Raw genomic sequence first — 23,240 nt, forward strand, 5'->3', positions numbered from 1 at the left:
GGTAACGATTATTGCGAATATCTGCATGGAAAATCGTTTGCTTGGGCGAAGGACAGGGTAGCAGAGCTTTCTAGCAACAACTCTACATTCGTAAATGATCTACTTGAAACGGTATGATGCTTTCTGTGCATAGAATGGGCTTGACTTGCATTGTTCTCACTGCCAATATCAATCACACACTAGATTCTGGAGAATGTTAGGGCGTCAGAATATCAAAAGAATCGGTTCAGAGCAGCCCTGCTACAATATTCTTATCCACTTGTGCACGACATTAACGGAAACGAACTTCGGCGCAAACCATCGTTTCCGCTCCGTGTGGATCCAGAAGTGTTGTCTGAAACAATCGAAAACACAGTGGCAAAGACTAAACCTGGACGCAGTCATAATCGCTGAAGTTACGCTCTTATACAAGTTTATTGTTATCAAAATATTGATCTAGAGCGCATTTCATTACAGTACATCCAGATAACTATGGAAAGCACTCTCATCGATACCAGCTACTGCCCAATGTGAAGACCGATAGCGTTGACACGAAGCCTGTTGAAACTCCAAAAGCTACAGGTTCCAACAAGAGAAAACGATCGAAGCCAAATGGATCGAGAAGTACTCTAAATGAGGCAGAAAACGCACCATCAAGGGAACATAAACGCCAAAAGTTATTGGTCAAAGATCCTGATGGAAAGGAAAAGGACATCTCCATCGTCAGTCATCAAACCGTTACTTTGAATGCTGGCCTCTTCTCCTCGATACTCTCTGCGACAATCAAACGAGAAAGTGGAGAACAAGTTGCCATTAGGCAAGCAAGAATATTGACTGATACTATACAAAATGTCGTGCACGAAGCAAACACGACGAGAAGACTCGCCACACAATTTGCAAATCTGACGTTGCGGTTGCTTGAAGAAGGGGATTACGATCAAGATTTCAAACGTATGGTATACACAAAGTTTTACCAGTCGAGCCGAAGCACCCGCGGAAAGTTTGCCCAAGCTTCCGGAAGTTCCGGATCTGCCGCAATGAAGACGTGGATATGGTTTCTAAACATGGCGACAGAGTATCAAAACAGATCAGTCATCAAAAACAAGAACGGTTAGGTGGCATATAATACGAACGACAGACCCGAACTATCAAGAAAAGGTGAAATACATAATCCAAATGCTCTCATTGCTTTTCCGAACGATACTTCGATCAAAAGATTGGCGCAGCTTACCGATGACAACAGACCACTTGGTAACCTTATGCTCTTGGCCCGCCGGATTTGGTACGAAGCCTATATCAACCGTTGGAGCAAAGTTCCGGAATTGATGCATATGGCGCAAGTACTTGATAGCAACTTTCGAACTGCCTGCACCCACAATTTTATCAAGCGTTACGTTCACATGCTGCGCGGAAGACTAGCAACAGAAGCAGGAGCACCGCTAGGATGGCCACCAACAGAGGATCTGTTGCAATGGATGAACAAAACGGAATTAAACAGACATTGCGAATCGAAAGAAACCATCCAAAAAGCTTTCCCGACAATTGAGGAATCGGCCGCAAAGCAGATCGTCAAGTTTGTGAAAAAGACTTCTGGTCAAGCAACTATTACATGGGAACATATGATGAAAGAAGCACTTGCTAAAAACACTCGACCCGCAAATTAGCCAGAAAGTGCATATCTTCGCCATTACCTATTTTGCATGATCTTCAAAATCGACTGTTATGACATCTTTGATAACCAAGAAGAACTTGAAAAAGTCGAAGAAGAGGTGGACGAATTGGAAGAGCCAGTGAAGGATGCTATAACTACATTTGTCAATACGGAACGCCAAAGGCTTGAAAATGACTACGGATGTACCATTGTCAAAAGTCAAGCATCCGACAAAGAGACTGATTTATTGCGATGTATCGGTCTGGAAAAGGCAGCACCAGGAATGGGACGCTTGGAGACGCAATACGGCTTTCTTGTGCAAACAGCGATGGCGGCTCGGAGCCTCCCATTGACAGACACCTTTTCTATTTGCCCAACGGCTAATATCATGTCGACTAAATCCATAGTGTTTACAAACGTCTTCGTGAAAACGCTCTTGGAAAATTTACATCAATTCAGACCGGATCTAGATGCACAAGCTGTTTCGAATATGCAAGGCGCATTTTCGGCCCATAACGGAAACAGCCTGCAGTTTCTGTTCAACATAGCAGAAAAGGCCGTAATCAGAAAAGATTATACGGTCGAATGCACCAAACGACGTTATGACCAGAAACTGCAAAAAACTACAAGTGACAGTAACGGCAAAATAGTCTACCGCTTTGTCCAAGCAAATCGCTTTACGACGGATGGTATCAAGTGCTGCGCTCAATATCGAGACTGGTGTACACCTGCAAAGATAGACAACACCCTCCATTTGCTCGATGTTTCAACGCTATGTGGACGCAACGATATTGAAGGTTTCATTGGAATAGATTTTGGACAACGTCCAGCAGGCTTTTATCTTCCTAATGAGGAACGGGAATGTAAGGACAAGTTGATTTTTAGATGTTGTATGCGATCGATTCCAACGAGTGTCGTAGGTATACAAACAGCAATTAAGCGCAGCGAACTATATGGAAAGCAAAAATGAACAATGCGATACTTGAGAAAAAGAAAGCACAAATGCATGGATTTATTGGCGAAAGAGGAGATGATGTCAAAAGGGTCCAAACATGGAAACCAAACGGAATATCTACAATATTGTCGAGGCTGGCAATCATCTTCGGCTACGCGTTCTTTGCATGATAAGGGGGCCATCAAGCGTTTGTCCTGGGATACCACCAAAAGTATACAATCTCATATTGACAAAGCCGCAGATATGATATTAGACATGATACCAAGCAACAGCTCAAGGAGCACTGTTGTTTGCTTCGGACTAGATGGCGTCTCTGCAACTACAACAAGAGCCTCTCAGTCGTCTATGGAGAAACGTATAATGGACAAAGCTCGGACCAGTGACAAGGACATTATCGTTGCAAGAACAAACGAGTATAACACGTCTCAAGTTTGTTCACGCTGTCTTGGGCAATCCAAGAAGAGGTTTGTGAAGTCAATGAAACAACCAGGCACCAAAAGGGATATTATAAGGATTAAGCAATGTCCAGAATGTTTTACTATATATCACCGTGACAAAGTGGCGGCCCATAACATTGCTATTATTGCAAGAAATGCAGTCAAATTTGGCACGAGGCCAACATGTTTCCTCCCTCAAAAAATCCAGAAGAAAAAGACCCGCAAGAAAAAGGCGATCAAAACGAAACAGCGACCACCAACAAGCAAACCAGCATTAAATTTCGGCGCCAACCCCCGGAACTGCCCATTAAGGGCATAGTGTGAGTAGTACCAGACATTATGTAAATGCCGTCTACTGATGATCTCGTAGTTTTAGGTAAGGTTAACAATAATTGAATGCAAGATCTTTATTAACCAAGAGCGTCTGCAACGCTGCTAGGTGGGGATTTGCGTTAGCTGGTCGAATAGAGGTTTACCTCTATGCGACAGGTACTTTTTAATGCGAAATTTGGGAATTGACAACGCAAAATCTTCCTTCCGACAGCGCAAAGGCGTTCTCAAAATCCAGTAGAAGAGGCCAACACCTTGTGTGCATCATCAACTGTAAAGATTATCCTATCTGTTGCATTAGATATTATAGCTTTGCTGCACAAGAGCTTTTTTGCTTTCTACATCACAAAGGTCGATATCGATCATGCAAGAAAACGGAGTACATGAGGTTGGTGCAACTGATCAATGTGTCGCATGTCCGACTGATGGTGGCGGCCATTGCCGAATCTCTCAGCATAATCTTGATCCGATGCAAAATTGTGAAGGTGTTTATTGGTAAGGTTATTGACATGATATCGAAGGGGTCCGGGGCAATCTACGGAGAAAAAGTAAGATTGCAGAAGAGAGAGAGAGAGAGACTCTGAGTGACAGAGTTGCGAGAGAGAGAGACACACAGAGAGAGAAATAGAGAGGCAAAGGCACACAAAGCACATAAACGTCCGAATGGAACTTGAAAGGAGACCATTCCTCCTTCTCCTTTTTACATGCTATCCAAGCGCTGAAAAGATCTTCCACCTCTGGGTCGCTCGTTAAGTTTGGGATTCTTCTTGGCCAGAATATCTAAAAAAGCAAACGGGCTCAGACATCCAGACCAGAGTTTTGAGAGCGTAAACTTATATATATATATATATATATATATATGTATTTACCCTTGTCCATGGAAGCATGATCAAAATCGCATTCGTGTTTGTCAGGATAACGATGCGCATCACAAAATACATATTCGCATCGGCACTTGTTGCTCACTTGCTTGGCGAGCGGGATCTATGGGACTTAATATCAGCATCATCGAATACACATATACAGACTTTAAAAGAAAAAGTCTCACCTTTGCACGGCACTGGAAACAGCGTCCGATATTCTTCTGGACAGGTCTACTTGAGCAGGGCTCGTCAACCGGCGGCTCGTCTTGCTTTTCAACAGTGGGTTCCGCCGTTGTTGCGGTAGCAGGTGCCTCGGTTTCGTCGGAAGCTTCCGGATGCTTTGTACTAGTTGCTTCTATCTTTTGAGATTGCTCTTGAGCAGCAGGTGCGGCATTATTGTTCTCAAAAGCTACGTCTGAAGGCGGGGACCCATGAATATGATTAACAGCGGACAAAGCAAGAGTAGCCATTACCTTTCTTCTTTTGCTCAGCTTGCTCCCGGAAGCATTTGGAGCACATGTTATTGTAGATCTTGTTACCGTAAAATCCACAGCCTGCGGTGCATGGCATTGGGACATCTGGCGCCTTGTTGTCCTCCATTTGCGTTGATAAAGCGGGGAAAAGTGGTTAAGGAAAATCCACGCAATCCCTTGGTCTGAGTTTTGAAGAACCAAGTCGGCACTTTGCCAAATGCAAGGGCAGCAGTAAGTTGGATACTATCTGTTATCCGTCAGACAACAGTCAATCCACAACCAGCTGCAGCAACAAGTGATTTTTCCTGCGCGGCGCTGCAGATGCAGTATCTCATACAGAAAGCTAACATGTCTAGGCCACTTTCAGATAAAAGAGAAGATGCACTGCGAAGACTTGATATCTCCATATCTACAATGTATACTGTTTGAATAGATTCATAGTGGCTTTGCGACTTGAGATACAGCGGTCTTGGCTATCTCGTCCGTGAAACTTTTATGCAGCGGTACAGACGAGTTTCCAGCAGCGAATCTCGAGAGGCAGTTCTGAGAACACTGTGCGGCGCGGCATTCGCTTGGCCGTAGAACACTAGATGGCTGGGCCAGATAGAGTCGCTTTATTTGGAAGCTTTCCTCACATTCGGATCGCTGCGAATACATCGCAAATCTGTCTATTGAAAATTCGCAGCTGAACTTGTTTTTGTTGCCAAGCTTTGCAGGATGGAAGCTTATCTCACGAACTTGATCCAAGCATCATGGTGTTAACAGAAGGTCTCATGTGAATGATTGCTTGCAACAGCCGTTTCACTGTCATTCAAATTGAATGAGAAAATGTACATAATACTGCTGAAAGTTCAGAGATTAATTCCCCGTGAGTGTTCCATGTGATTCTTGTCTGCTATTGCTTGGATCTCTTATCCGAAGTTCGGAAGGGAAACTGGGTTGTTGTTCCCCTGGGAAGGAAAGGAACATTCGTTTCCGTACGATCAATTCCCTTATCCGGTCAACAATCTCTGCTTCGTTATCTATCACGAAAAAGCAAATAACTTTAATTATTTGTATCAGGCCTAGTAGGTGGCAAAGATTTTACAGCAGCAGTTTGTTGTCCTGAATATTAACCAAATTGTAAAGGTCGCAGCAGCACTTGCTGCGCAATACATTGCTTGGATTACCCCTTTTATACTCTTTTTGATAGGCCAAAAAATTTGAAACATGATGCCCCCGGTGATTAATAATAATAACAACAGGACTAAACTGCCCCATCGACAAGATAACAATAAAGACAAGTTGCGTAAGAATCGCGATGGATGCAATAAGCAGTCGCTTGGGCGAATCTCATTGAAAAAGGCGGGGTGTGCAACAATGACTCAACAAACAAAAAGCCAAAAGAGGAAAGACTGCGGACCTGAACATGCTCGAGATCACGGGGACACCTGTCCTTGATCACATGTCCTCGCGACATAAATAATAATAATTACTCGAATATTTTAAACGTCAATGATCTTCTCTTATTCTTCTTCTTTTTCTTTAATGAATAAGCAAAATCAGCAAGAAGAAGACCTTGACTTTATTTTTCAACTCTCATTCCACAAACTTGAACATGCATCCCTGCTTCCCTTCGTCCTCATCCGAAATGCTTTACTCTCCTCACAACCACCATTAATACATGAATCGCCGGAAAGAAACGACGGATTCAATGCGCACCTGGGCGACGATAAGCACAACGCTGTCACAATGCTGCACGATGACTCGGATGAAGAGACTTGGCTGCAGGCATGTTTTGACGAGGCGGACGAAGACGAGGATGAGGACGAGGACAATATAATGGACGACGATGTCTACTTTGGAGACGAAATCCTTCTTAATTCTGCAATGCGGCATGCATGGCCACTGCCAAAACCGCAGTCTCCGCAAGAAGAAATGCAGGTGTCCTTTATGGACACTGACGATAGCGAGCAGCAGACTATACCATACGACCATCATCATCAGCAATCAATACCATAGTTAGCTCTCCTCCTCCTCCTCCACCCATAGTCCTTTTTCCAGCATCCATCGTCTCTTCTCATTCTTCCTGTAAATACATTCTTGTTCTTATCATCATCCATTGAGTATCGTAAGAAAGGAAAAAAATAGGGAAACAAATAATGGAATTTTCGTTTATTAGTATCTATTCTAATCGATGATGTGGTACACACCCTTCTTAACCTCGCCTTCACCCTTTTCGAAAGGCAAGTCAAAGACGGCGTTGCTACGGAAACGTCGAAGGTACTGGATAGCAACAGACTCAAGAGTGACGGGTTCAATATACAAGTCGCGGAAAGTAAGCGCGCCAGGGGTAGGCTTATCGTCCAGAGTCATCTGTGCAGCACCCGGTGAGCTGTCATAAATCTCATGATCGCGTATTATTTTTCTTCTAGTACTTACTCTTTCAATGAGATCGGGGCTGGGCATTTGGTTGTAAGGCAACTTGTCCAAGATGGAAGCAAAAAACCTGGGCAAACAAACATAGTCAGTCAGGATGTTGTTCTTTTTATCATCTGATATTACAAGTTCAATACTCACTTTGCGACGGGAACGGGTAAGTTGTAGAACGGAAGAGGCTTCATGGTGATCTCGCGTGCAAGTTCGTAGATTTCCTTGTAGGTGTATTCCTTGGGACTATTGCATCATTTAGACCACGAGGCTTTCACTCGCACGTTGCCTGCTTTTTAACCATACCCGTAAAGTTCATAAGTCTTTCCAGCAGTGGATTCAGCAAGGAACATGACTTCCAATGCCTGAGCGACGTCAATGGCCTAATGCACAGTGATAAAAGTACAAGAGAAAAAAAATGGTCAGGCCTTGCCTACATTGTGCATTAATTGTAAAGTTGACGACTTACCGAGACAGGACGGATCTTTGTCTTGCCCTCGTTGACCCAGAATTGGAAAGCATCACCAACTGTTCATCATTATATTAATACACACTCTGCATAGTATATCTAAAAAAGACGTACCGCCAATTCGGTTCAGAAAACGATCTTCGTGGCCCCACATGGTACCGGGACGGGCAATGGTTACATCAGGGAATACTTCCTTAACAGCCTTCTCACCCAAAGCCTACAATGTTGTATCGTGTCAATGGGACATACTAATGAACAGATGCAGTTGCTAAATATTCTGACCTTGGTTCGCAAGAACTTGGAGGTCGAGTCCTCGGATGCGTTCAAGGCAGAAACCTGGACAAGACGGCTGACACCAGCTTCAGCACAGGCTTCAGCAATTGCACGCGAACCATCGACGTGAACGTGTTCAAAGGTGAAGTTCCTTTACAAAGTAATACCGAAAAGCATTATTGTTAGCGCAACTCGTATTCTCGAATCGACCTCTAATCGTTTCGCATTTACTTTGTCTCGTAGTCACGGCCAACCAAGTTGTAGACAATGTCAGAATGTCTGACGCACTCCATAATTTGGTCGCGGTTTCGCAAATCGAATTCCTACACAAGACAAGCAAGTTATTATCTATCTTCGTCGTCGCCTGGATGCATAGATGATTGCTGCTGCTGTTCACATACAAGAGGAACAATTTGACCAAGATCGCCGGTAACCTTGAGATGTCTGGCTTCATCGGGATCACGGTAGGCAACAACGACCTGAGTACCCTGTCGTGCTATACATTCACATATACATATCAGCGACTAGACAATTTCACGTTTCTCGGTGAGAAGATGTATATCCATACCAAGCTTGTTCACAATGTAGCGACCAAGAAAACCAGTGCAGCCGAAAACAGTCGCAATGTGTCCATTGGTAGTAGAACTGGATTTTCCATGGATGAGTTAGACAAGATAAATGATCGTCAACACTGCCAGCGGCGAGACATACCGGCCACCGCGACCGTATTTGATAGTGGGCTGACCAGCCTTTTTGCGAAACGTCAAGTCATGCATGGCGCGCTAACAATACACACACAGAAAAACCGGGTAAGCTGTCTGTCAGCTGAACGTAGGGCGTGTTGCAATCTTTTACCGTTTGGATAGCGGCCTGGCGTCTTCCAGCCTCTGCATTGGGTGGTCAGTTGATGGGTTATAAAGCGGGTTTCCACAATGTTACGTACGTCTAAGTGCAGAGGTCGCGAGCATTGTCGACAGACTGAGTGGTTAACTTTTTTTCCAAGAGAGAGGGGTTGGTTGCAAACGGACACAGCGGACTCGTCCAGGATGTTTTTCAACACCACTCTGGGGACGACGTCACGGGTAAATTCCGACCATTGAATTGAATGAAGTGCAAGCCCAATTGATAGATTTTACAATGCTTTATTATTGTTGCAAAGAGGAGCAGCACGTTCCCAGACTGTGCCAATTTCATCCATTTCATCCTCTATGGGTGTCTCTATGAGAGTATCCAGAGAAGCTGCACCAACTGCAGGTTCCAGCACTTCTACTACTTCAGGTCGAATAAAGTCGTTGCCAACTCGGTCTGCAAACACTTGCATGCAGCCTGCGGCCCGAATCTTCTCTCCCCGCGCACACTTTGCCAAGTGGAAAAGCATACTTGTCTCCATCTCCAAGCTGTGGGTATCAGGATGAAGAGCCAGCGCTTGCTTGATGACATGTTCGTTATCGTCCCAAAACCTCGAGTCTTTTCTTCCTTGAGAGGAGTAGAACGAGCATCCGTCCGCGTTGAGACCATCCGACAAGACAGGGCCTCCAACCGACAGCTTCGCTACTGTTTTGGTCACGTTTTCACTGAGCCGCTTTGTCAAATCTGGATCTGCCGAAAAGAGGCCGGATATGAGATAAGGTGTTTTCTTCAGGTCCTGGTTGATAGGATGGTCTGCAAAGTAGTCGATGTTGCGACGAATACAGTATCCACCTTTGGGAACCACGACTGCGCCCGGTGGTGCCTCAAGTGTCAAGCTGCCGCATGATCCAAATCTTACTACTGCCATGGTACCTGTAACCACTGCTCGAGTCTCGCGGATGAAAAAGTCCATCATAGGGTTGCCCATTCCACTGAACAAAAAGCAACCAACTTTCATCAGCATTTCCAATGGGGGGAGCAGCAACAAAAAAAAAAACAACTTACATGGCCATAATTGATACAGGCACTCCCTTGTAGCGGCCAGTGATAGTCAGAAAGTTGCGCTTGCTGACATACACAAAGGTAGGGTGGCCAGCTTCAGCTTCGCTGTCGAGACATTCCGCAATAGCTTTTGCCCGGACGTGGTCGCCTACTGTCAAGATTCGGTTCGCTACTTGGCCGTACTTGACGCCAATGTGGTAGACTTTTCCTTCTTCATCGTGTGGGAAATTGGCGTCCTTAATCAACGTTCGCATTTCGGTATACGGTTTCAACTCTTCGGTCCTTTAAGAGACAAGATAGCCAAGAGTGGGGAAAAGTGCCAATTGCCCCGCCATGAGAACTTCTCAGTTTCTCGGTGTATCAGAGCTTGTTAATTATAGTATCTCGACTCGGGTGATACTGTGGCTCTGAATGTTATAGTGATCAAGACATAAAAAACAAATAATTACAAGCGTACCTGCTGTCCCTGAAGCAGAAATTCCATTTGGCTTCTTGAGCGAAAGCTACGTTTGACTATTCTTCCTCGTGATAGTAAATGGATACATGCATATCTGCAAAGCATAAAGAACTGGCAGTTGAAAAGAGTAAAATACGTCATTTATGCAGCGAAACTTTAAAGTTCATCAGCACATGAAGACAACAACTCAAATGAGTTATATTCAATATTTGTTTACAAATGTACAAAGTTGGTCGTGAGTTTACTAAGGTTTCTTAATGAATACATTTATATTGCAAGCATCATCATTACCCTGGACACGGTAACCAAGTCGTTTTCGTCCATCAGGTGATGTAACTGAGGAGGGGAATACATCAGATTCATAGTCGCAACGGTCTTCCGATCTGCCGGCTCTGACAGCGCATATCGTAGTGTTACGGCAGTCCTCGTCGCATTCTCTGGCTACAGGTGCAGACTTGCTTCTGAACGACCAATACTTGCTGAACATTTTGTCGTCGAGTTCCATAGATACAGATACATTGTGCCACCAGGCTGGTGTTAACGGAGTAAACGAGTCTTTGACAGGCGCAAAAGATGAATTGTACGCCTCTCTGGCCGAGTACTCCAAATGCCAATTCTGAGCGAATTCAGACGTGAATAAATTTATGTCTCCTCGTCGGCAGCAGCAGCAGCAGCAACTTACCGGTCCATCCACCCATTCGCTGGCCTGATCCAGATCAGCAACATATGTCAGAGAATCCACGACTTCAAATGTTTCACGGTCAACCTTGTATAATCTTCATCAATCGAGTGTGAGTAGCCAGCTATCCCATGGTTTGTCTTACATAACCACGTACCTGAAGCCTGGGTTCAAGTTTAAGAATGGCGTGATGGAAGGTGCAACGTATGCCATGGATATAGCATCTTCAGCTTTCTGTGATCCAGATCGGTAGAAGACCTGAAATTCATCTCTGGAAATAACCATGAGCTATTTGTTTCTTTTGTAAATTCTACAAACTGAAACTCACTTGTGTGTGTGTCCAAAAAATTGACCTGCAATCACATGCGGTGTATATCGTTCTATTATTTGGCTGTAGTAGTTGGAATAATCGTGGAAACAAGTCGAGTCGCCCGGTGAGATGTGGCCCACTATCCAAACTCGTTCACCGGCATCTTCAGAATCCTGCAGCTGATCAATGAGCCAGGCCAATACGCCATTGGGATCCTAGTAACAACTGTATTAATACAAGACTTTTTATCAACTGGATGATATGCACCCACCTTTTCGATTGGCCGTTCGTAGAGCCATAGATTCAACGAGTAGCAGAAATTGGTATTAAGACTGATCAGCTTGAGACCTTTCATCGGTCGAACTACGTAGCTGCCGCTGTTGAGTTCAATAGCTGATGTTGTGCGCTGTGTGAGCCATCCTCGCCAGCTGATTGCGAGACTGTTGTACAGCCATCGTAATCGCAGATATTCCTTTTCTTGCTCTAGTGGAATTTTAGAGTTTTTCAATGGAAAGTTATTCGTAGGTGCTGACTCGTGATTGCCAACGGACGGGTAAAGGACTGTATTGATATGATACGGTGAATCAAAATGTGCATGCATGAGAGCAAACGACTCCTCCTCGATCAGTTGCGTCTTGACAGTAGGCAACGTAGACCAAACTTCGTGAGGAGGCACATCGCCGGTGAGGATACCAAAGTCGATATTCGGTGCTACGCTGGGTATAAAGCTTAGCATTGATTCTATCAATGCCATGGGAGTGTCGCATCCATATTCGCCTATCAGATATATCAAAGAGAGTTAGAGCTAGTCTCGGAACTGCAACAGCGCCATTTGCTTTTCAGATATTTTACTTACCCCAGACAGAAGCAGGTTTTGTGATATTTGTATAATCTGTGGACTCGGCTCTGCAGCAGAATGGTTTGTCGCACACTGCATCCGAACCAGGCTAATTACATACTCGCATATCAGATAACTGGGCGATTATAATATTTGCTAATTCACTTGCCTCGTAGCTCGGGTCAATGTGCCAGTCGCTCAATTGAAGCACAGTAAATGTCTGGCCTGACGGACGTCTCGTCGCAGGGTTCCGCGGCTTTGGTTTAGGAAACGTCACGTTCCATGCATCAATGTCTATGATGTTCCGAAAGCTGTATTTAATTTACATGTGGCGAGTCATGTGTTGAATGACTCTCTCATACCAGGATAAGGGCAAGAGTTGAGAACTGCCGCGCACATCAAATGGCCATCCCGTCCAGAAACGTTCATCGTCTAGATAATTGTCTTACTATAAGATGCTCCTAATATCAACTTACGGGCTTCTGTTATCTTACCCGCAAAACTTTCCGAAGAACTGGCCCTTGTTCTTTCACTACACCAGCACACTTTTTTTTGTATTGTTTGTTATCAGACACAATTCAGGAGCAATGCAAGCATGAGAAAAATTACCACTTGCGCATCCACTTTTTGAGTGCGTTTGCAAGCGTTCGCAAGAGCGGCAAGCAGAAAACCTTCTGACATGTAAGATAGATTCTTTACGACTTGCAAGAGCGAAATGCAGCTGCTGCAAGACTTTGCTATGGAATCAGCATGCAGCCATTCCTCAGCTGCATTGTAGACCTTGTCTTCGGCCGTGATAGTTGGTGGTGGTCGTGGTCGTCGAAGGAAAGGTATCTGAAACTCTGCCGCTACCGCTGCAATGAGTGGCAGTAGAAGCGCAAATAGAAGTGCAAGACGTTGCATGTTGAAGCGAATGTAAGTGACAGAGATAAGGGTTTGCTTTTCGGCTCGACGGGTGAAATTTTACGCTTTTGATTCCACATTGAAATTCATGCAGGTACTTAATAAGGAACCGCACTCAGACAGACCACAAGTTGAGAGCTGGTCCCATGTGGACGGGAAGCTTCCACACAAACAAATTGTTTTAATGCACACACATATATGCATAGTATTCGACAGTACTCCTGACAAACGACCTTCACTTTGCTGTGCTCTTGCTACCAATAGAATTCGATCATTCATACCCTTGTTTGCTCTGCTAGCAAGCAGCATAGCTTGTAGCAAAAAGAGAATTTGTTTGTACAAGAATAAATTGCTTTAATGTGGCAGTTCAATGACCTTTATACAATTCTTTGCTTTTTTGAGTCGCATCCATCGTCCATAACGAGGCTCCTGGCCGACGCCGACAATGAGCAGCGTTCGATTTGATGGAAATACAGTCTTGATCTCCAAGCTGTTTATAAAGCCTTGAACGGGAATCGATCCGATCGGTTCGAATTGCTTGTTGTCGCTGCTAATCTTCCAGAACCGTACATATCCATCGTGGGATCCTGAAACAAATAGATCGGAATATCGAAGACTGGCTAGTGCTGTAATTGGGTAGGCTGCTTCTGTTTGCAAACTGTATTCGCTGCCATTCGTAAAGGTACCGTGAGCTTCGTTGTACGTGAAGACAGGCTTTTTCCGTTGGTTATCCCACAACGATATTGAGCTAACAGCGATACAGTCGATAAATATCACAGTCCGAGTATATGCTACCAACTTGGGAGACTTACCCGCTGTCACCACCTGTCAAGAATAGTTTTTCTTCGATTTGTGCGATGCAGTCCAGCGAGCCTTCTATAAATGCCGGTTTTCCATCTTCTGTCTTGGTTTTACTCTTTGCACCGCCTCTGTAAACTAACTGGGACTCTTCTGGAATTTTCCAAAGTCTAGCTGTCTTGTCGCGGCCGCCGACGGATACACATCGTTCTCGGCCTAGGGTATCGATGTCCATGATTTGGTCCTGATGACCAAATAACGTTTCTACATATGCTCGTTCGTCTATGTTCCATACTTTAATCGTTCTATCCCAAGATGCAGAGTACAATTGGTTGTGGCCTTTGCGAAATGCGAGACCCTAAATGGCATGTAGATATCAATATTAGAGCTTCTCATCTTTTGAAAACAAATTGCCATACTTACAGAAATGGCGTCTTTGTGATGTCTGAATGTAGTGATATGTTTGTTGTCTGCAACCGACCAGACGTTTATGATCTTATCCTTTCCTCCACTGACGAGATATTGGTTATCTGTGCTAAGCGCCAAACACAAGACATCCTGTGTATGGCCGATGTAATCTTCAACACCTTTCCTTCCACCCGGGAAGGTATGCAGTCTTTTTATATCTTGTACGTTTCTAATATCCCCTGTGTTCCAGAAGTCGAAAACATTAGACTCTCCACACTCGATGCTGACTATACGTGCACATACATTGGATGATGGATCCGTCCTTAGATGCTGTGTATAATACTGTGCCGTTGTCTGAAAGTGCGACGGCTGTTACGGGTAGCTGATGTCCTTTTCGGCTATAGATTTTCGTTTCGTCGATTTCTGAAAGTTTAAACTAACCAATTTCGCAACGCAGTCAGCATACAGACAGCTTTTACAACATTATAATAATTATAGGCATATTACCTTGTCCGCTACACGTCGATGCAATCTGCCTGCCAACTCATCCTAGAGATAAAAAGTGGGTTAACAGAAAAAAGCTAGTTGAACGCGACATTTTTTGACGAACCTCGTCTTTTTTCAATCGTTCGGCAATAAGGTCTCTATCGAGATCGGCTGCATCGAAACCACCGAGATCCTCTGATCAGGATGTGGGGTCAGCGCAACAATTTGCAAAGATCCCGCCTTTGCGACTCTAACCTTCTAGACCTGCTTGTACTTTGTCCAAGTATGCTTTGGCTAAACGCACACGTTTCTCTGCAGCAGTTTCTTGAATTTCCTCCTCAGATTCCGGCTCGCTCGTTTCAACTTCATCGATGCTGCCAACGTCGCTGTTATCATCGCTGATTTCGCTTTCTTCGGCCTCGTCTTTCCGAGCACGCTTCTGCACCGCCTTTGTTGTTTTGGGTGCAGATTTAGCAGGCTTGGATCGTTTCCGTTTTCCAGTGGTTGTTGCAAAGAACGGATCCTGCATTTTTCGTCGTTTGAAGAATAACAGCGGGATGCAGCAGGAAATTCGTCCTGCACACTTGTCAAAAGTTCCAAGCCACAATCTGCCGATTAAGGTACGAGACTCCCGACCAACTCTTCTGCGGCCATCAGCACCACTGATAACAAGTCCTTGGATAAGCAATGAGAATTTAAAGAAATTACAATATTCCAAAAAAACGAGCGAGCGAGATAGAGAAGGAATAGGATAACAGCAAGAAACAGAATGGAAATCGAAATTGTACAGTTGCTCATCCATGGAGTTCATTTCATGAGCAGTACCGTATTAAAGTACACATTATGATCGCTAGAACTAGATATGCCATAGGATTACTCTCCAAGGTATAAAATTCATCCAAGTTTGTTAAGAGAGGGTGGCCGTAATGCATGCACTCGAACGAATGGAGGTATGCTGTCAAATATCAAACCATGCAAATTGCCACATGCAATGTGTCCTGTTTTACGAGAATTCGGAAGCAGATTAGAGCCTACGCAGCAGAATATTCTCGATGTGTAAGAATGAAAAAGGAAACATCATACATACCAGTCTGAAGTTTGGATGGTGACACAGACATAGCCAATAAATGCTTGCCCACTCGGTTGTTTCCTACGTCCACATGATTCCCTCACTCAAATAGCAGACACCATGGGTCAGAGCAAATTTCCATTACTGTCCTGACTTTTGCAAGTTTCTTCTTTCTTTAGGCATGCATCTGTGTGAAACCTTGATCCGATGCCTGTGACACACTCAAAGCAATGTTGCAGAATTGGTGATTGTAAATGCCGACGAGCATGGGCAGGCTTTTCAGAGGGAAAAATAGCGCGCCTTTTATGCTAGATGCATCTTTCGATCGGAACCTGCATAGATAAACAGGCTTCAACTTGGAAAACAAGTGTATTGAGTTTTTTGGAGGAGGGTCTATTGTGGGAGTTGGATCAACGGGGAGGCGTTGCTGATAACGATAGCAAGTTTACTGATAACAAAATTCGCAGTCCGTTGGCAATCCTATCGTATCTCCATCATCCCTGAAGATTCCTGTTATCAGCAGTAGAAAGGAGGGGGACGGGAGAGTGTGCCGCATATACATATAAAAGAACTTGGATAACATTACAGCTCGCTTCTCCTCTTTGCTTTCGTTCCTTAATCCATGCCTGATCCTAACTACGCTTCACAGTTCAACTCTGGCGATATTTCCTTCGTCCTGGTGTGCATGGCCCTTGTGTGGCTCATGATCCCAGGCGTTGGCTACTTTTACAGCGGTATGGCCCGTTCCAAGAATGCTTTGTCTCTCATTATGTGCTGTGTTCTCTCGCTCGTTGTTGTCACTGTCCAGGTACAGTATAGCAGCCATCCCGCTCAATTCGAGTCCAGGTTTTATTGATTTAGCTTTGATGATGTAGTGGTTTATCTGGGGCTACAGTTTGACGTTTAGCAAGACTGGCTCTACCTTTATCGGTAACCTTGACAATGCCTTTTTACGCGGCGTTCTTGGCGATCCTTCTATCGGCAGCAGCAGCATTCCTGACATCGTTTTCTGTATCTATCAATGCATGTTTGCTGCACTCACACCTGCTTTGGCTATCGGCTCTGCTGCTGAACGTGCTCGTCTTTTGCCAATGATTTTCTTTATCTTCATCTGGTCTACACTCGTCTACGACTTTATTGCCTGCTGGACTTGGAACTCAAATGGCTGGAGCTTCAAGCTTGGTGGTCTCGACTTTGCAGGTGGTACGCCTGTCCACATCAGCAGTGGTTTCGCCAGTTTGGCATACGCCCTTATCCTCGGCAAGCGTCGCGGCCATGGAAGTATCACCAAAGCCCACGAGTTCAAGCCTCACAACATGTCCAACGTTGTTCTCGGTACTGCTTTCCTCTGGTTCGGCTGGTTTGGTTTCAATGGCGGCTCTGCACTCTCTGCCAACCTGCGTGCTGCCATGGCCTGCACTGTTACCAACCTTGCAGCTGCTGTCGGTGCCGTCACTTGGCTCGTCATGGACTATCGCTTGGAACGCAAATTTTCTGCTCTTGGTTTCTGCTCGGGCGCTGTTGCTGGTTTGGTTGCCATCACCCCTGCTGCTGGTTTCGTCGGACCGGGACCTGCAGTTGCCATTGGCTTCCTCGGTGGCGTCTCTTGCAACCTCGCTTCTCATCTCAAGTTTATCTTCAACTTTGACGATGCGGTCGATGTCTTTGCTGTCCACGGTGTTGGTGGCTATGTCGGAAGTTTGCTTACCGGTCTGTTTGCTGAATCCTACATTGCTGGTCTCGATGGTGCCACAGAGATTGATGGTGGCTGGATGAACCATAACTGGATCCAACTTGGTTACCAACTTGCTGATGCTACCGCTGGCGCTGCCTGGTCCTTCTGCGTTACCTACTTGATCTTGTTTATTATGGACCGCATCCCTGGTTTGTCGCTTCGTGTCGACCCTGAGGTTGAACTTCAAGGCTTGGATGCTGCTGAAATTGGTGAGCTGGCTTACTACCACGTCGACAAGATCGTCACCGTCGACCCAGAAAGCGGTGAGCAAAAGGTCGTCTCGGAGCAGATCAAGGAAGTACACCAGAACAACGCTGCCCAAGGATCACTTGAGCCCGAGAAGATTACCTCTCCTTCAGCGTTAAATAACATCTAAGTTCTTTAAAGTCACTTACTATAATTACCTGTATGTATTGTACACAGTCAATATTTACATTCCAGAGACATATTCTGATCGCTTGTATATAGTATTATACTTCATCTTTCGTTCCCCACCCTTTTGTCATAGTTTCAGATTTTAATATACAATGCTTCTATTTAGCCCCAGACTCGTGACAGCTCTATTGTAGATTCAAATCTAAAGCAATGTTGACCAGTGATGCCTTCTCCGATCCCATGTATCCCAGATATTCGTTTGCAACTACTGCCTGTCTGTACAAACTTTCCAAGGGTGGGACTGCCGATCGCTTCTGAAGCACTAAGAACGGAAAATCCAAAGTTAGGTGTTGTGCTTCATATCCATCTTGAGAATATTGACTTTACCCAAGATGGCACTATTCAATTCATCGAGGAGATTGTGTTTACTTGACGTATCTACTAAATACGACAACGGAGATGACGAGATATCTTGGTATGCCAACAGGGAAAAGATTTCCTACGAACGCGTCAGTTAGCAATCAAGAGGAAACATGGGATACATGTATGTTTCTTACCATTAAGGGCTTTTCGTATTTTGGTTCGTGCTTATATTTATCACGTAATTTTCGGCCGTAATCGAGGATATTGGATATCATACTGGTATCTTGAGCATCTGCGAATCCTACTCCGCTATCGTTGCCCTGATCTATATCCATCTGCTCATGTCGAGCGTCATGTTTGCCAATAGTTTTGTGCTGTCCCATTTCGTGGTATGCCTTCACTAGGGCAACAAACTTGCCGCTTTCCAGCTTGAATAAGACATCTCGACCGAGATCCAGCTGAAATACATCTTTTCCAAAGTGCTTTTCCGTGAGGGCAATTGCCAAATCAAAGTCTCCCGTAGCCGCTGCACCGCATATGCCTGTTAAATTCCTTGGTAAGCTTGATCAAGTCCTTAACAGTCTCCCTGGGTGAGATCAAAGGGCCTACTTTGACGTGTATGCATGTCTTCCTTCTCCTTTTCTGAATCATTCGGGTCCAGCCCTGAATGGGACAGATACACATTGTGTCCTTTTATATATTGCAGTTCTCTCGCAACGGCTGCAGCAGCTCCAATGTATCCTCGATTGACCAGGTACGATACAACCAAAGGATCCACAATGGCGTTGCACTGTTTTGTATACTTTGGTGTCTGTGTAATCTCCTTCAATATGATTTGCTTTTGATCCTAAATTACTCATATGCACGTTCAGACCATGGAACAACTTTTGCATGCAAGCATGTGTGTTACCTGAACATATCGAGCAATATCGAAAACAAACGGCTTTTGGCCAAAATTGACGGTGATCTGCTCTCCAACAGTCCGCAAGCCTACACAGGGATAGAGATCCATGTCTGTGTTGATTGAGCGAAATGCAATTCCAAGGGATATGCCGTTCTTTGTGTAAAATGCAGTCTTATCGACGAGGTTAATCCCGCATCCAACGATATCTCCAGTGGTGAACTGTGGACCGTATATTTTTCCAGTGCCAGAACCTTCGAATGAATGTCCATCGTCACCGTGATAACCCCAAGAGTTTACATCCCAGCCTGCATGTTAGAGGTTAGCCATCGTGTGAATAAATTATCGCCTCCCTCCAACTTGGGCAAGACGCTTACCTGGTAGCCTATCCAGCTTGTTGTTACGGCCGCAGAACCCGATTCCAATAAATCCATCCTCTCCTTTAGCTTTTACAAGCATCTCGAAATAATATATTCCACATTGATGTCTGATGGGATGGTTACTTCGCGCAGCTGCTGCGTGTATCTCGCTCCTGCCGGGCCCTGTGATACACTCCCTTTTTAATTCATGCTTGAAAAAAGAGAGAATGCAATGGTACTTTTGAGATGTACCTGTATAAGTCAGGTCGAGTCCATTTCCCCCGATAGCAAGGTGAGGCGATTTATCGTTCGGATTCCACGCGCTCGGCAACGTCAAATCGAGCCCATCGCTGGCCCTAGCTTTGGTGTAGCGAGCACGGGAATTGCTGCAAGACGCTCTAGACAGTAGCTCGGGGAATGAAGTGTGCTCTAGATAAGGAGGATAATTGTCCTGATGAACAGGCGTCATGGGAGAAGATAAGACGACCAAAGTTGACCATGCTCCTCCCATCCACCAGAAACCCAGAGCAGATTCATGCAAAAAATGAATGTCCGCATTTTGGAGGCATCGCTCTTCTTCCAGTGAAGTGGCTTGAAATCTTTTGGTTTCGAAAAAGGGCACAAGAGAGCTTCTTGACCTTTCATCTATTAACATCTAATGCGACCTTTAACCACCAAAGAAACCGAAACGCTGTTTGCGAAGCTCGCTAAATAGTAAGTAACTATTGTCACTCGCTACGCATGCCTCACAGTCGACTGACCTTGGCTCGAAGCATTGGACCAAATATCAAACATTTAATCGATCGACCAGACGAACCATATTGTTTCCGATTACACAAGGACCGAGTATACTATGCCAGGTACGCTTTTTGATTTCTAACTGTAATCTCCAGTGTATTGAGCATTTCAAATAGCGAGGCAATGGTCCGCGTTGCAGAGCATTGTGCTCGTGATCATTTAGGATCTTTTGGTGTCTGCTTTGGAAAGTTCACAAAGACCGGCAAATTCACTTTACATGTTACTGCATTAGATCATTTGGCTCAATACGCAAAGGTAAATATTACTTTGCATGCCGTTGATGTTCGTTCATATTCGTGTATTAAATGAACATTTTGCAGTACAAGATCTGGATTAAACCTAACGGTGAAATGCCGTTCTTGTACGGTAACCACATAGTCAAGGCACATTTGGGACGAATTACAGATGATACGCCGGAACACACTGGTGTCGTCATCTATTCCATGACAGACACTCCACTGGTAAGATGAAGAGGAAGCGGCGCAGTGTGGGACTGCATGATACTTATTCAGCACATTAGGGTTTTGGAGTTACTGCTCGATCCACTGTAGAAATGAAAAGATTACAACCTACTGATATCATTGTATTTCATCAAGCTGATATTGGCGAATACCTTCGTTCTGAGGAGACTCTCATTTAAAGGCATTTACATAAAGCGCATAATCATTAGTGATTCTACAACGTAGGAAGGATTTGGAGTGCATGCCCATTACAGAGCAATGAAGGACATGGATGGCCTCGAGAGTCAAAATGTGTTGTAACCGTCAATCCCTTCAATAATTCATCAGCAGCGTGGTTGAATATAAGGGATTGGACTAGCGTCCCGTCAATTTTTGCCAGACTTAGCGGCACAGGGCTAGCCATGAACTGGCTAACCACGTCCTTTGTAAAGTTTTTGTAGCCTGCAATAGCCATTATGCCAAGCGTGTCTTTTGCAAACTCGCCGTAGCCCATGATTGTCCCTATAAGAGCACGCACGTGATCCGGGGTACATCCTGATTTGACATTTTTGCATTGAGCCAGAATTGTGGGTGAAATGTCGGGTAAGCTCGCTGCTTGCTGGGTATCCCGTCGTACAGCCTTGAGTTCTTTAAGAGGCCACTCGCCGCGCAAGTCAACTCCTCGGTCGCTTTTTCCTCCAACATGCTTTAGACGCATGCCAAATGCTGTTTGCAATGCTTCCCTCGTCTGCCATTCGAACAACGTCCCCCGGAAAGTAGCCGTCGTTTGATCTTTGCCTTTAGACAGTGCAAGAAAGTCTGCTAGAGTCGCAGGAGCTTGTCGACTTTTCGAGGCAAAATGTCTTTTCGAAAATAAAATACATTTCAAGCATATAGATCTACATTGTCTTGTCGCAGTGAGCATTGCTGGAAAAGAAAGAGAGCTCAGGCACAGAAAGTGCGTAAATCGGGTCGGAGAACTTGCCAGACATATTCTTCCTTTTTTTGAAGCCATTATCATACTCGAATTCACGATCTAAATGGTATTATGCCGGTTCTACCAAATGGGTCGCTGTGCCAAGGGCAATGCCTGTCCTTTTGAGCACACGTCCCAATCGTCCTCGGAGAAATACAAGTAAGTCGTCCTGCTTGGACGCGCCAGCATGCCGAATTTGAGTAAGACTCACAATGGATCAGTGAGGCATCTTTGAAGAAGAATTTTACAGAAGAAAGACCCACGTGGCAGCTCAGTGTGTATGGACCGGCAAAAGAAGAGCCCAACCTGGTAGTTGGTGTCGACCGTAGTCCAGAAGAAGATAGGATGTTATATTATATGAGCATGCGCTCTACGGGCAATGCATCTCAATATGTACGTATGTTCGTATATATTTTCTGCGTGACAGAGTACTAAGTCCCTTTTTCACAGGTGCAAGAACATGAAAATCTATTGAAGGAAGCGAACTCGCAGATAGAAGCTATTCTCGGACGACCACGAGATGCAATACAACATTTTGAAAAAGAAAAATCTAACTCAACGTCAGCGTTTGGAGGATCACAAAGTAGCAAACAGTTTGCGCCTTTCCGCGGCACTTCCACAGGATCTTTTGGCTCTTCAGCTTTTGGTACAGCAGGAGGCCAGTCAGCATTCGGGTCCAGTGCTTTTGGAAAACCATCAGCGTTTGGCGGTGGAGGAGGATCTGCATTTGGAACGTCGCAACCGTCAGCTTTCGGTTCAACAGCAACAACCACACAGTCAGCATTTGGATCTTCCACCTCAACTTTTGGTAGCCAACCTACCTTTGGGTCAACGTCTGCTTTAGGTGGACAATCTGCTTTCGGTTCTTCTACGCAGCAACCTACTTTTGGATCGACGTCTTCGCTTGGAGGACAGTCCGCCTTTGGGTCATCCACACAAAAGCCAGCATTTGGATCGACGTCAACTTTAGGGAACCAGCCAGCGTTTGGACAGACATCAGCTCTAAATAGTAGTCAACCTGCATTTGGACAGACATCGGCCCTAGGCAGCCAGCCAGCTTTTGGACAGACATCTACGTTGGGAAGCCAACCCGCCTTTGGGCAGACATCTGCGCTGGGAGGGCAAGCCAAGTTTGGCCAGACATCAGCGCTCGGTAGCCAGCCAGCTTTTGGACAAACATCGTCTCTCGGAACCGGCGGTTCTGTATTTGGCCAGACGTCGAGTCTAGGATCTGCATTTGGGCAGCAAGCTGCTAAATCATCACAACCTACTTTTGGACAAACATCCAGTTTGACGGGAGGAGGATTCGGTGCAACTACGACTACACAGCAACAATCGCAACCAGCATTTGGGCAGACATCCGCTCTTGGATCTGATCAGAAATCTGGAATAATATCAACACAACCATCCACATTTGGCAGCACAGCTACATTCGGAAATATGCAGCAGCCGTCTTCATCATCACAAGAATCATCCTCCGCACCTGCACTTTCGCCCGACGATCCGATCTTCAAAGCTTTCAGTGCCGACAACTTTGAGTATGGAAAGATACCAGAAATGGAGCCGCCTATTGAATTACGGTGAACTGAAATAAA

At 45.0% G+C, this 23,240-nt stretch overlaps 14 protein-coding genes across 14 annotated transcripts; 6 read left to right on the forward strand and 8 right to left on the reverse strand.

The window, feature by feature from the left end:
• Positions 1 to 94: 94 nt before the first annotated feature.
• VTP01DRAFT_8698 (uncharacterized protein) lies at positions 95 to 1,643 on the forward strand (the record flags this gene model as incomplete). Its single annotated transcript, XM_069387847.1, has 4 exons — positions 95 to 111; positions 201 to 379; positions 457 to 1,089; positions 1,138 to 1,643. The coding sequence occupies 4 exons, from the start codon at positions 95 to 97 to the stop codon at positions 1,641 to 1,643; spliced, it is 1,335 nt and encodes a 444-aa protein (XP_069241576.1).
• A 36-nt stretch (positions 1,644 to 1,679) lies between these two features.
• On the forward strand, positions 1,680 to 3,593 carry VTP01DRAFT_8699 (uncharacterized protein; the record flags this gene model as incomplete). Its single annotated transcript, XM_069387848.1, has 4 exons — positions 1,680 to 2,493; positions 2,839 to 3,049; positions 3,184 to 3,342; positions 3,479 to 3,593. 4 exons carry the CDS (start codon positions 1,680 to 1,682, stop codon positions 3,591 to 3,593), a joined length of 1,299 nt encoding a protein of 432 aa, XP_069241577.1.
• A 121-nt stretch (positions 3,594 to 3,714) lies between these two features.
• Positions 3,715 to 4,005, reverse strand: VTP01DRAFT_8700 (uncharacterized protein; the record flags this gene model as incomplete). Its single annotated transcript, XM_069387851.1, has 1 exon — positions 3,715 to 4,005. One exon carries the CDS (start codon positions 4,003 to 4,005, stop codon positions 3,715 to 3,717), a length of 291 nt encoding a protein of 96 aa, XP_069241578.1.
• Positions 4,006 to 4,052: 47 nt separating this feature from the next.
• VTP01DRAFT_8701 (uncharacterized protein) lies at positions 4,053 to 4,815 on the reverse strand (the record flags this gene model as incomplete). Its single annotated transcript, XM_069387852.1, has 4 exons — positions 4,053 to 4,132; positions 4,222 to 4,336; positions 4,401 to 4,630; positions 4,689 to 4,815. 4 exons carry the CDS (start codon positions 4,813 to 4,815, stop codon positions 4,053 to 4,055), a joined length of 552 nt encoding a protein of 183 aa, XP_069241579.1.
• A 1,400-nt stretch (positions 4,816 to 6,215) lies between these two features.
• Positions 6,216 to 6,689, forward strand: VTP01DRAFT_8702 (uncharacterized protein; the record flags this gene model as incomplete). The annotated part of the gene is made up of 1 exon (XM_069387853.1): positions 6,216 to 6,689. One exon carries the CDS (start codon positions 6,216 to 6,218, stop codon positions 6,687 to 6,689), a length of 474 nt encoding a protein of 157 aa, XP_069241580.1.
• A 168-nt stretch (positions 6,690 to 6,857) lies between these two features.
• Positions 6,858 to 8,807, reverse strand: VTP01DRAFT_8703 (uncharacterized protein; the record flags this gene model as incomplete). The annotated part of the gene is made up of 13 exons (XM_069387854.1): positions 6,858 to 7,043; positions 7,110 to 7,176; positions 7,248 to 7,343; positions 7,404 to 7,480; positions 7,567 to 7,625; positions 7,681 to 7,783; positions 7,849 to 7,990; positions 8,071 to 8,162; positions 8,241 to 8,335; positions 8,408 to 8,484; positions 8,551 to 8,621; positions 8,695 to 8,726; positions 8,783 to 8,807. The coding sequence occupies 13 exons, from the start codon at positions 8,805 to 8,807 to the stop codon at positions 6,858 to 6,860; spliced, it is 1,122 nt and encodes a 373-aa protein (XP_069241581.1).
• A 164-nt stretch (positions 8,808 to 8,971) lies between these two features.
• On the reverse strand, positions 8,972 to 10,004 carry VTP01DRAFT_8704 (uncharacterized protein; the record flags this gene model as incomplete). The annotated part of the gene is made up of 2 exons (XM_069387855.1): positions 8,972 to 9,680; positions 9,754 to 10,004. 2 exons carry the CDS (start codon positions 10,002 to 10,004, stop codon positions 8,972 to 8,974), a joined length of 960 nt encoding a protein of 319 aa, XP_069241582.1.
• Positions 10,005 to 10,451: 447 nt separating this feature from the next.
• Positions 10,452 to 12,937, reverse strand: VTP01DRAFT_8705 (uncharacterized protein; the record flags this gene model as incomplete). The annotated part of the gene is made up of 10 exons (XM_069387856.1): positions 10,452 to 10,823; positions 10,890 to 10,983; positions 11,044 to 11,157; positions 11,215 to 11,411; positions 11,468 to 11,973; positions 12,053 to 12,143; positions 12,204 to 12,328; positions 12,397 to 12,466; positions 12,529 to 12,579; positions 12,644 to 12,937. 10 exons carry the CDS (start codon positions 12,935 to 12,937, stop codon positions 10,452 to 10,454), a joined length of 1,914 nt encoding a protein of 637 aa, XP_069241583.1.
• A 354-nt stretch (positions 12,938 to 13,291) lies between these two features.
• Positions 13,292 to 15,158, reverse strand: VTP01DRAFT_8706 (uncharacterized protein; the record flags this gene model as incomplete). The annotated part of the gene is made up of 7 exons (XM_069387857.1): positions 13,292 to 13,685; positions 13,750 to 14,093; positions 14,159 to 14,382; positions 14,447 to 14,579; positions 14,651 to 14,692; positions 14,754 to 14,824; positions 14,885 to 15,158. 7 exons carry the CDS (start codon positions 15,156 to 15,158, stop codon positions 13,292 to 13,294), a joined length of 1,482 nt encoding a protein of 493 aa, XP_069241584.1.
• A 1,162-nt stretch (positions 15,159 to 16,320) lies between these two features.
• On the forward strand, positions 16,321 to 17,809 carry VTP01DRAFT_8707 (uncharacterized protein; the record flags this gene model as incomplete). Its single annotated transcript, XM_069387858.1, has 2 exons — positions 16,321 to 16,506; positions 16,574 to 17,809. 2 exons carry the CDS (start codon positions 16,321 to 16,323, stop codon positions 17,807 to 17,809), a joined length of 1,422 nt encoding a protein of 473 aa, XP_069241585.1.
• Positions 17,810 to 17,993: 184 nt separating this feature from the next.
• VTP01DRAFT_8708 (uncharacterized protein) lies at positions 17,994 to 19,942 on the reverse strand (the record flags this gene model as incomplete). The annotated part of the gene is made up of 7 exons (XM_069387859.1): positions 17,994 to 18,130; positions 18,196 to 18,307; positions 18,366 to 18,712; positions 18,781 to 19,018; positions 19,082 to 19,380; positions 19,450 to 19,614; positions 19,684 to 19,942. 7 exons carry the CDS (start codon positions 19,940 to 19,942, stop codon positions 17,994 to 17,996), a joined length of 1,557 nt encoding a protein of 518 aa, XP_069241586.1.
• A 147-nt stretch (positions 19,943 to 20,089) lies between these two features.
• On the forward strand, positions 20,090 to 20,869 carry VTP01DRAFT_8709 (uncharacterized protein; the record flags this gene model as incomplete). Its single annotated transcript, XM_069387860.1, has 5 exons — positions 20,090 to 20,145; positions 20,205 to 20,291; positions 20,346 to 20,484; positions 20,550 to 20,690; positions 20,750 to 20,869. 5 exons carry the CDS (start codon positions 20,090 to 20,092, stop codon positions 20,867 to 20,869), a joined length of 543 nt encoding a protein of 180 aa, XP_069241587.1.
• A 35-nt stretch (positions 20,870 to 20,904) lies between these two features.
• Positions 20,905 to 21,387, reverse strand: VTP01DRAFT_8710 (uncharacterized protein; the record flags this gene model as incomplete). Its single annotated transcript, XM_069387862.1, has 1 exon — positions 20,905 to 21,387. One exon carries the CDS (start codon positions 21,385 to 21,387, stop codon positions 20,905 to 20,907), a length of 483 nt encoding a protein of 160 aa, XP_069241588.1.
• Positions 21,388 to 21,709: 322 nt separating this feature from the next.
• VTP01DRAFT_8711 (uncharacterized protein) lies at positions 21,710 to 23,229 on the forward strand (the record flags this gene model as incomplete). Its single annotated transcript, XM_069387863.1, has 3 exons — positions 21,710 to 21,804; positions 21,867 to 22,038; positions 22,096 to 23,229. The coding sequence occupies 3 exons, from the start codon at positions 21,710 to 21,712 to the stop codon at positions 23,227 to 23,229; spliced, it is 1,401 nt and encodes a 466-aa protein (XP_069241589.1).
• Positions 23,230 to 23,240: the final 11 nt, after the last annotated feature.

The sequence above is a fragment of the Rhizomucor pusillus genome, assembly GCF_041956525.1.
Source record: "Rhizomucor pusillus strain CBS 183.67 unplaced genomic scaffold VTP01scaffold_5, whole genome shotgun sequence".
Classification (NCBI taxonomy): Eukaryota; Fungi; Mucoromycota; class Mucoromycetes; order Mucorales; family Lichtheimiaceae; genus Rhizomucor; species Rhizomucor pusillus.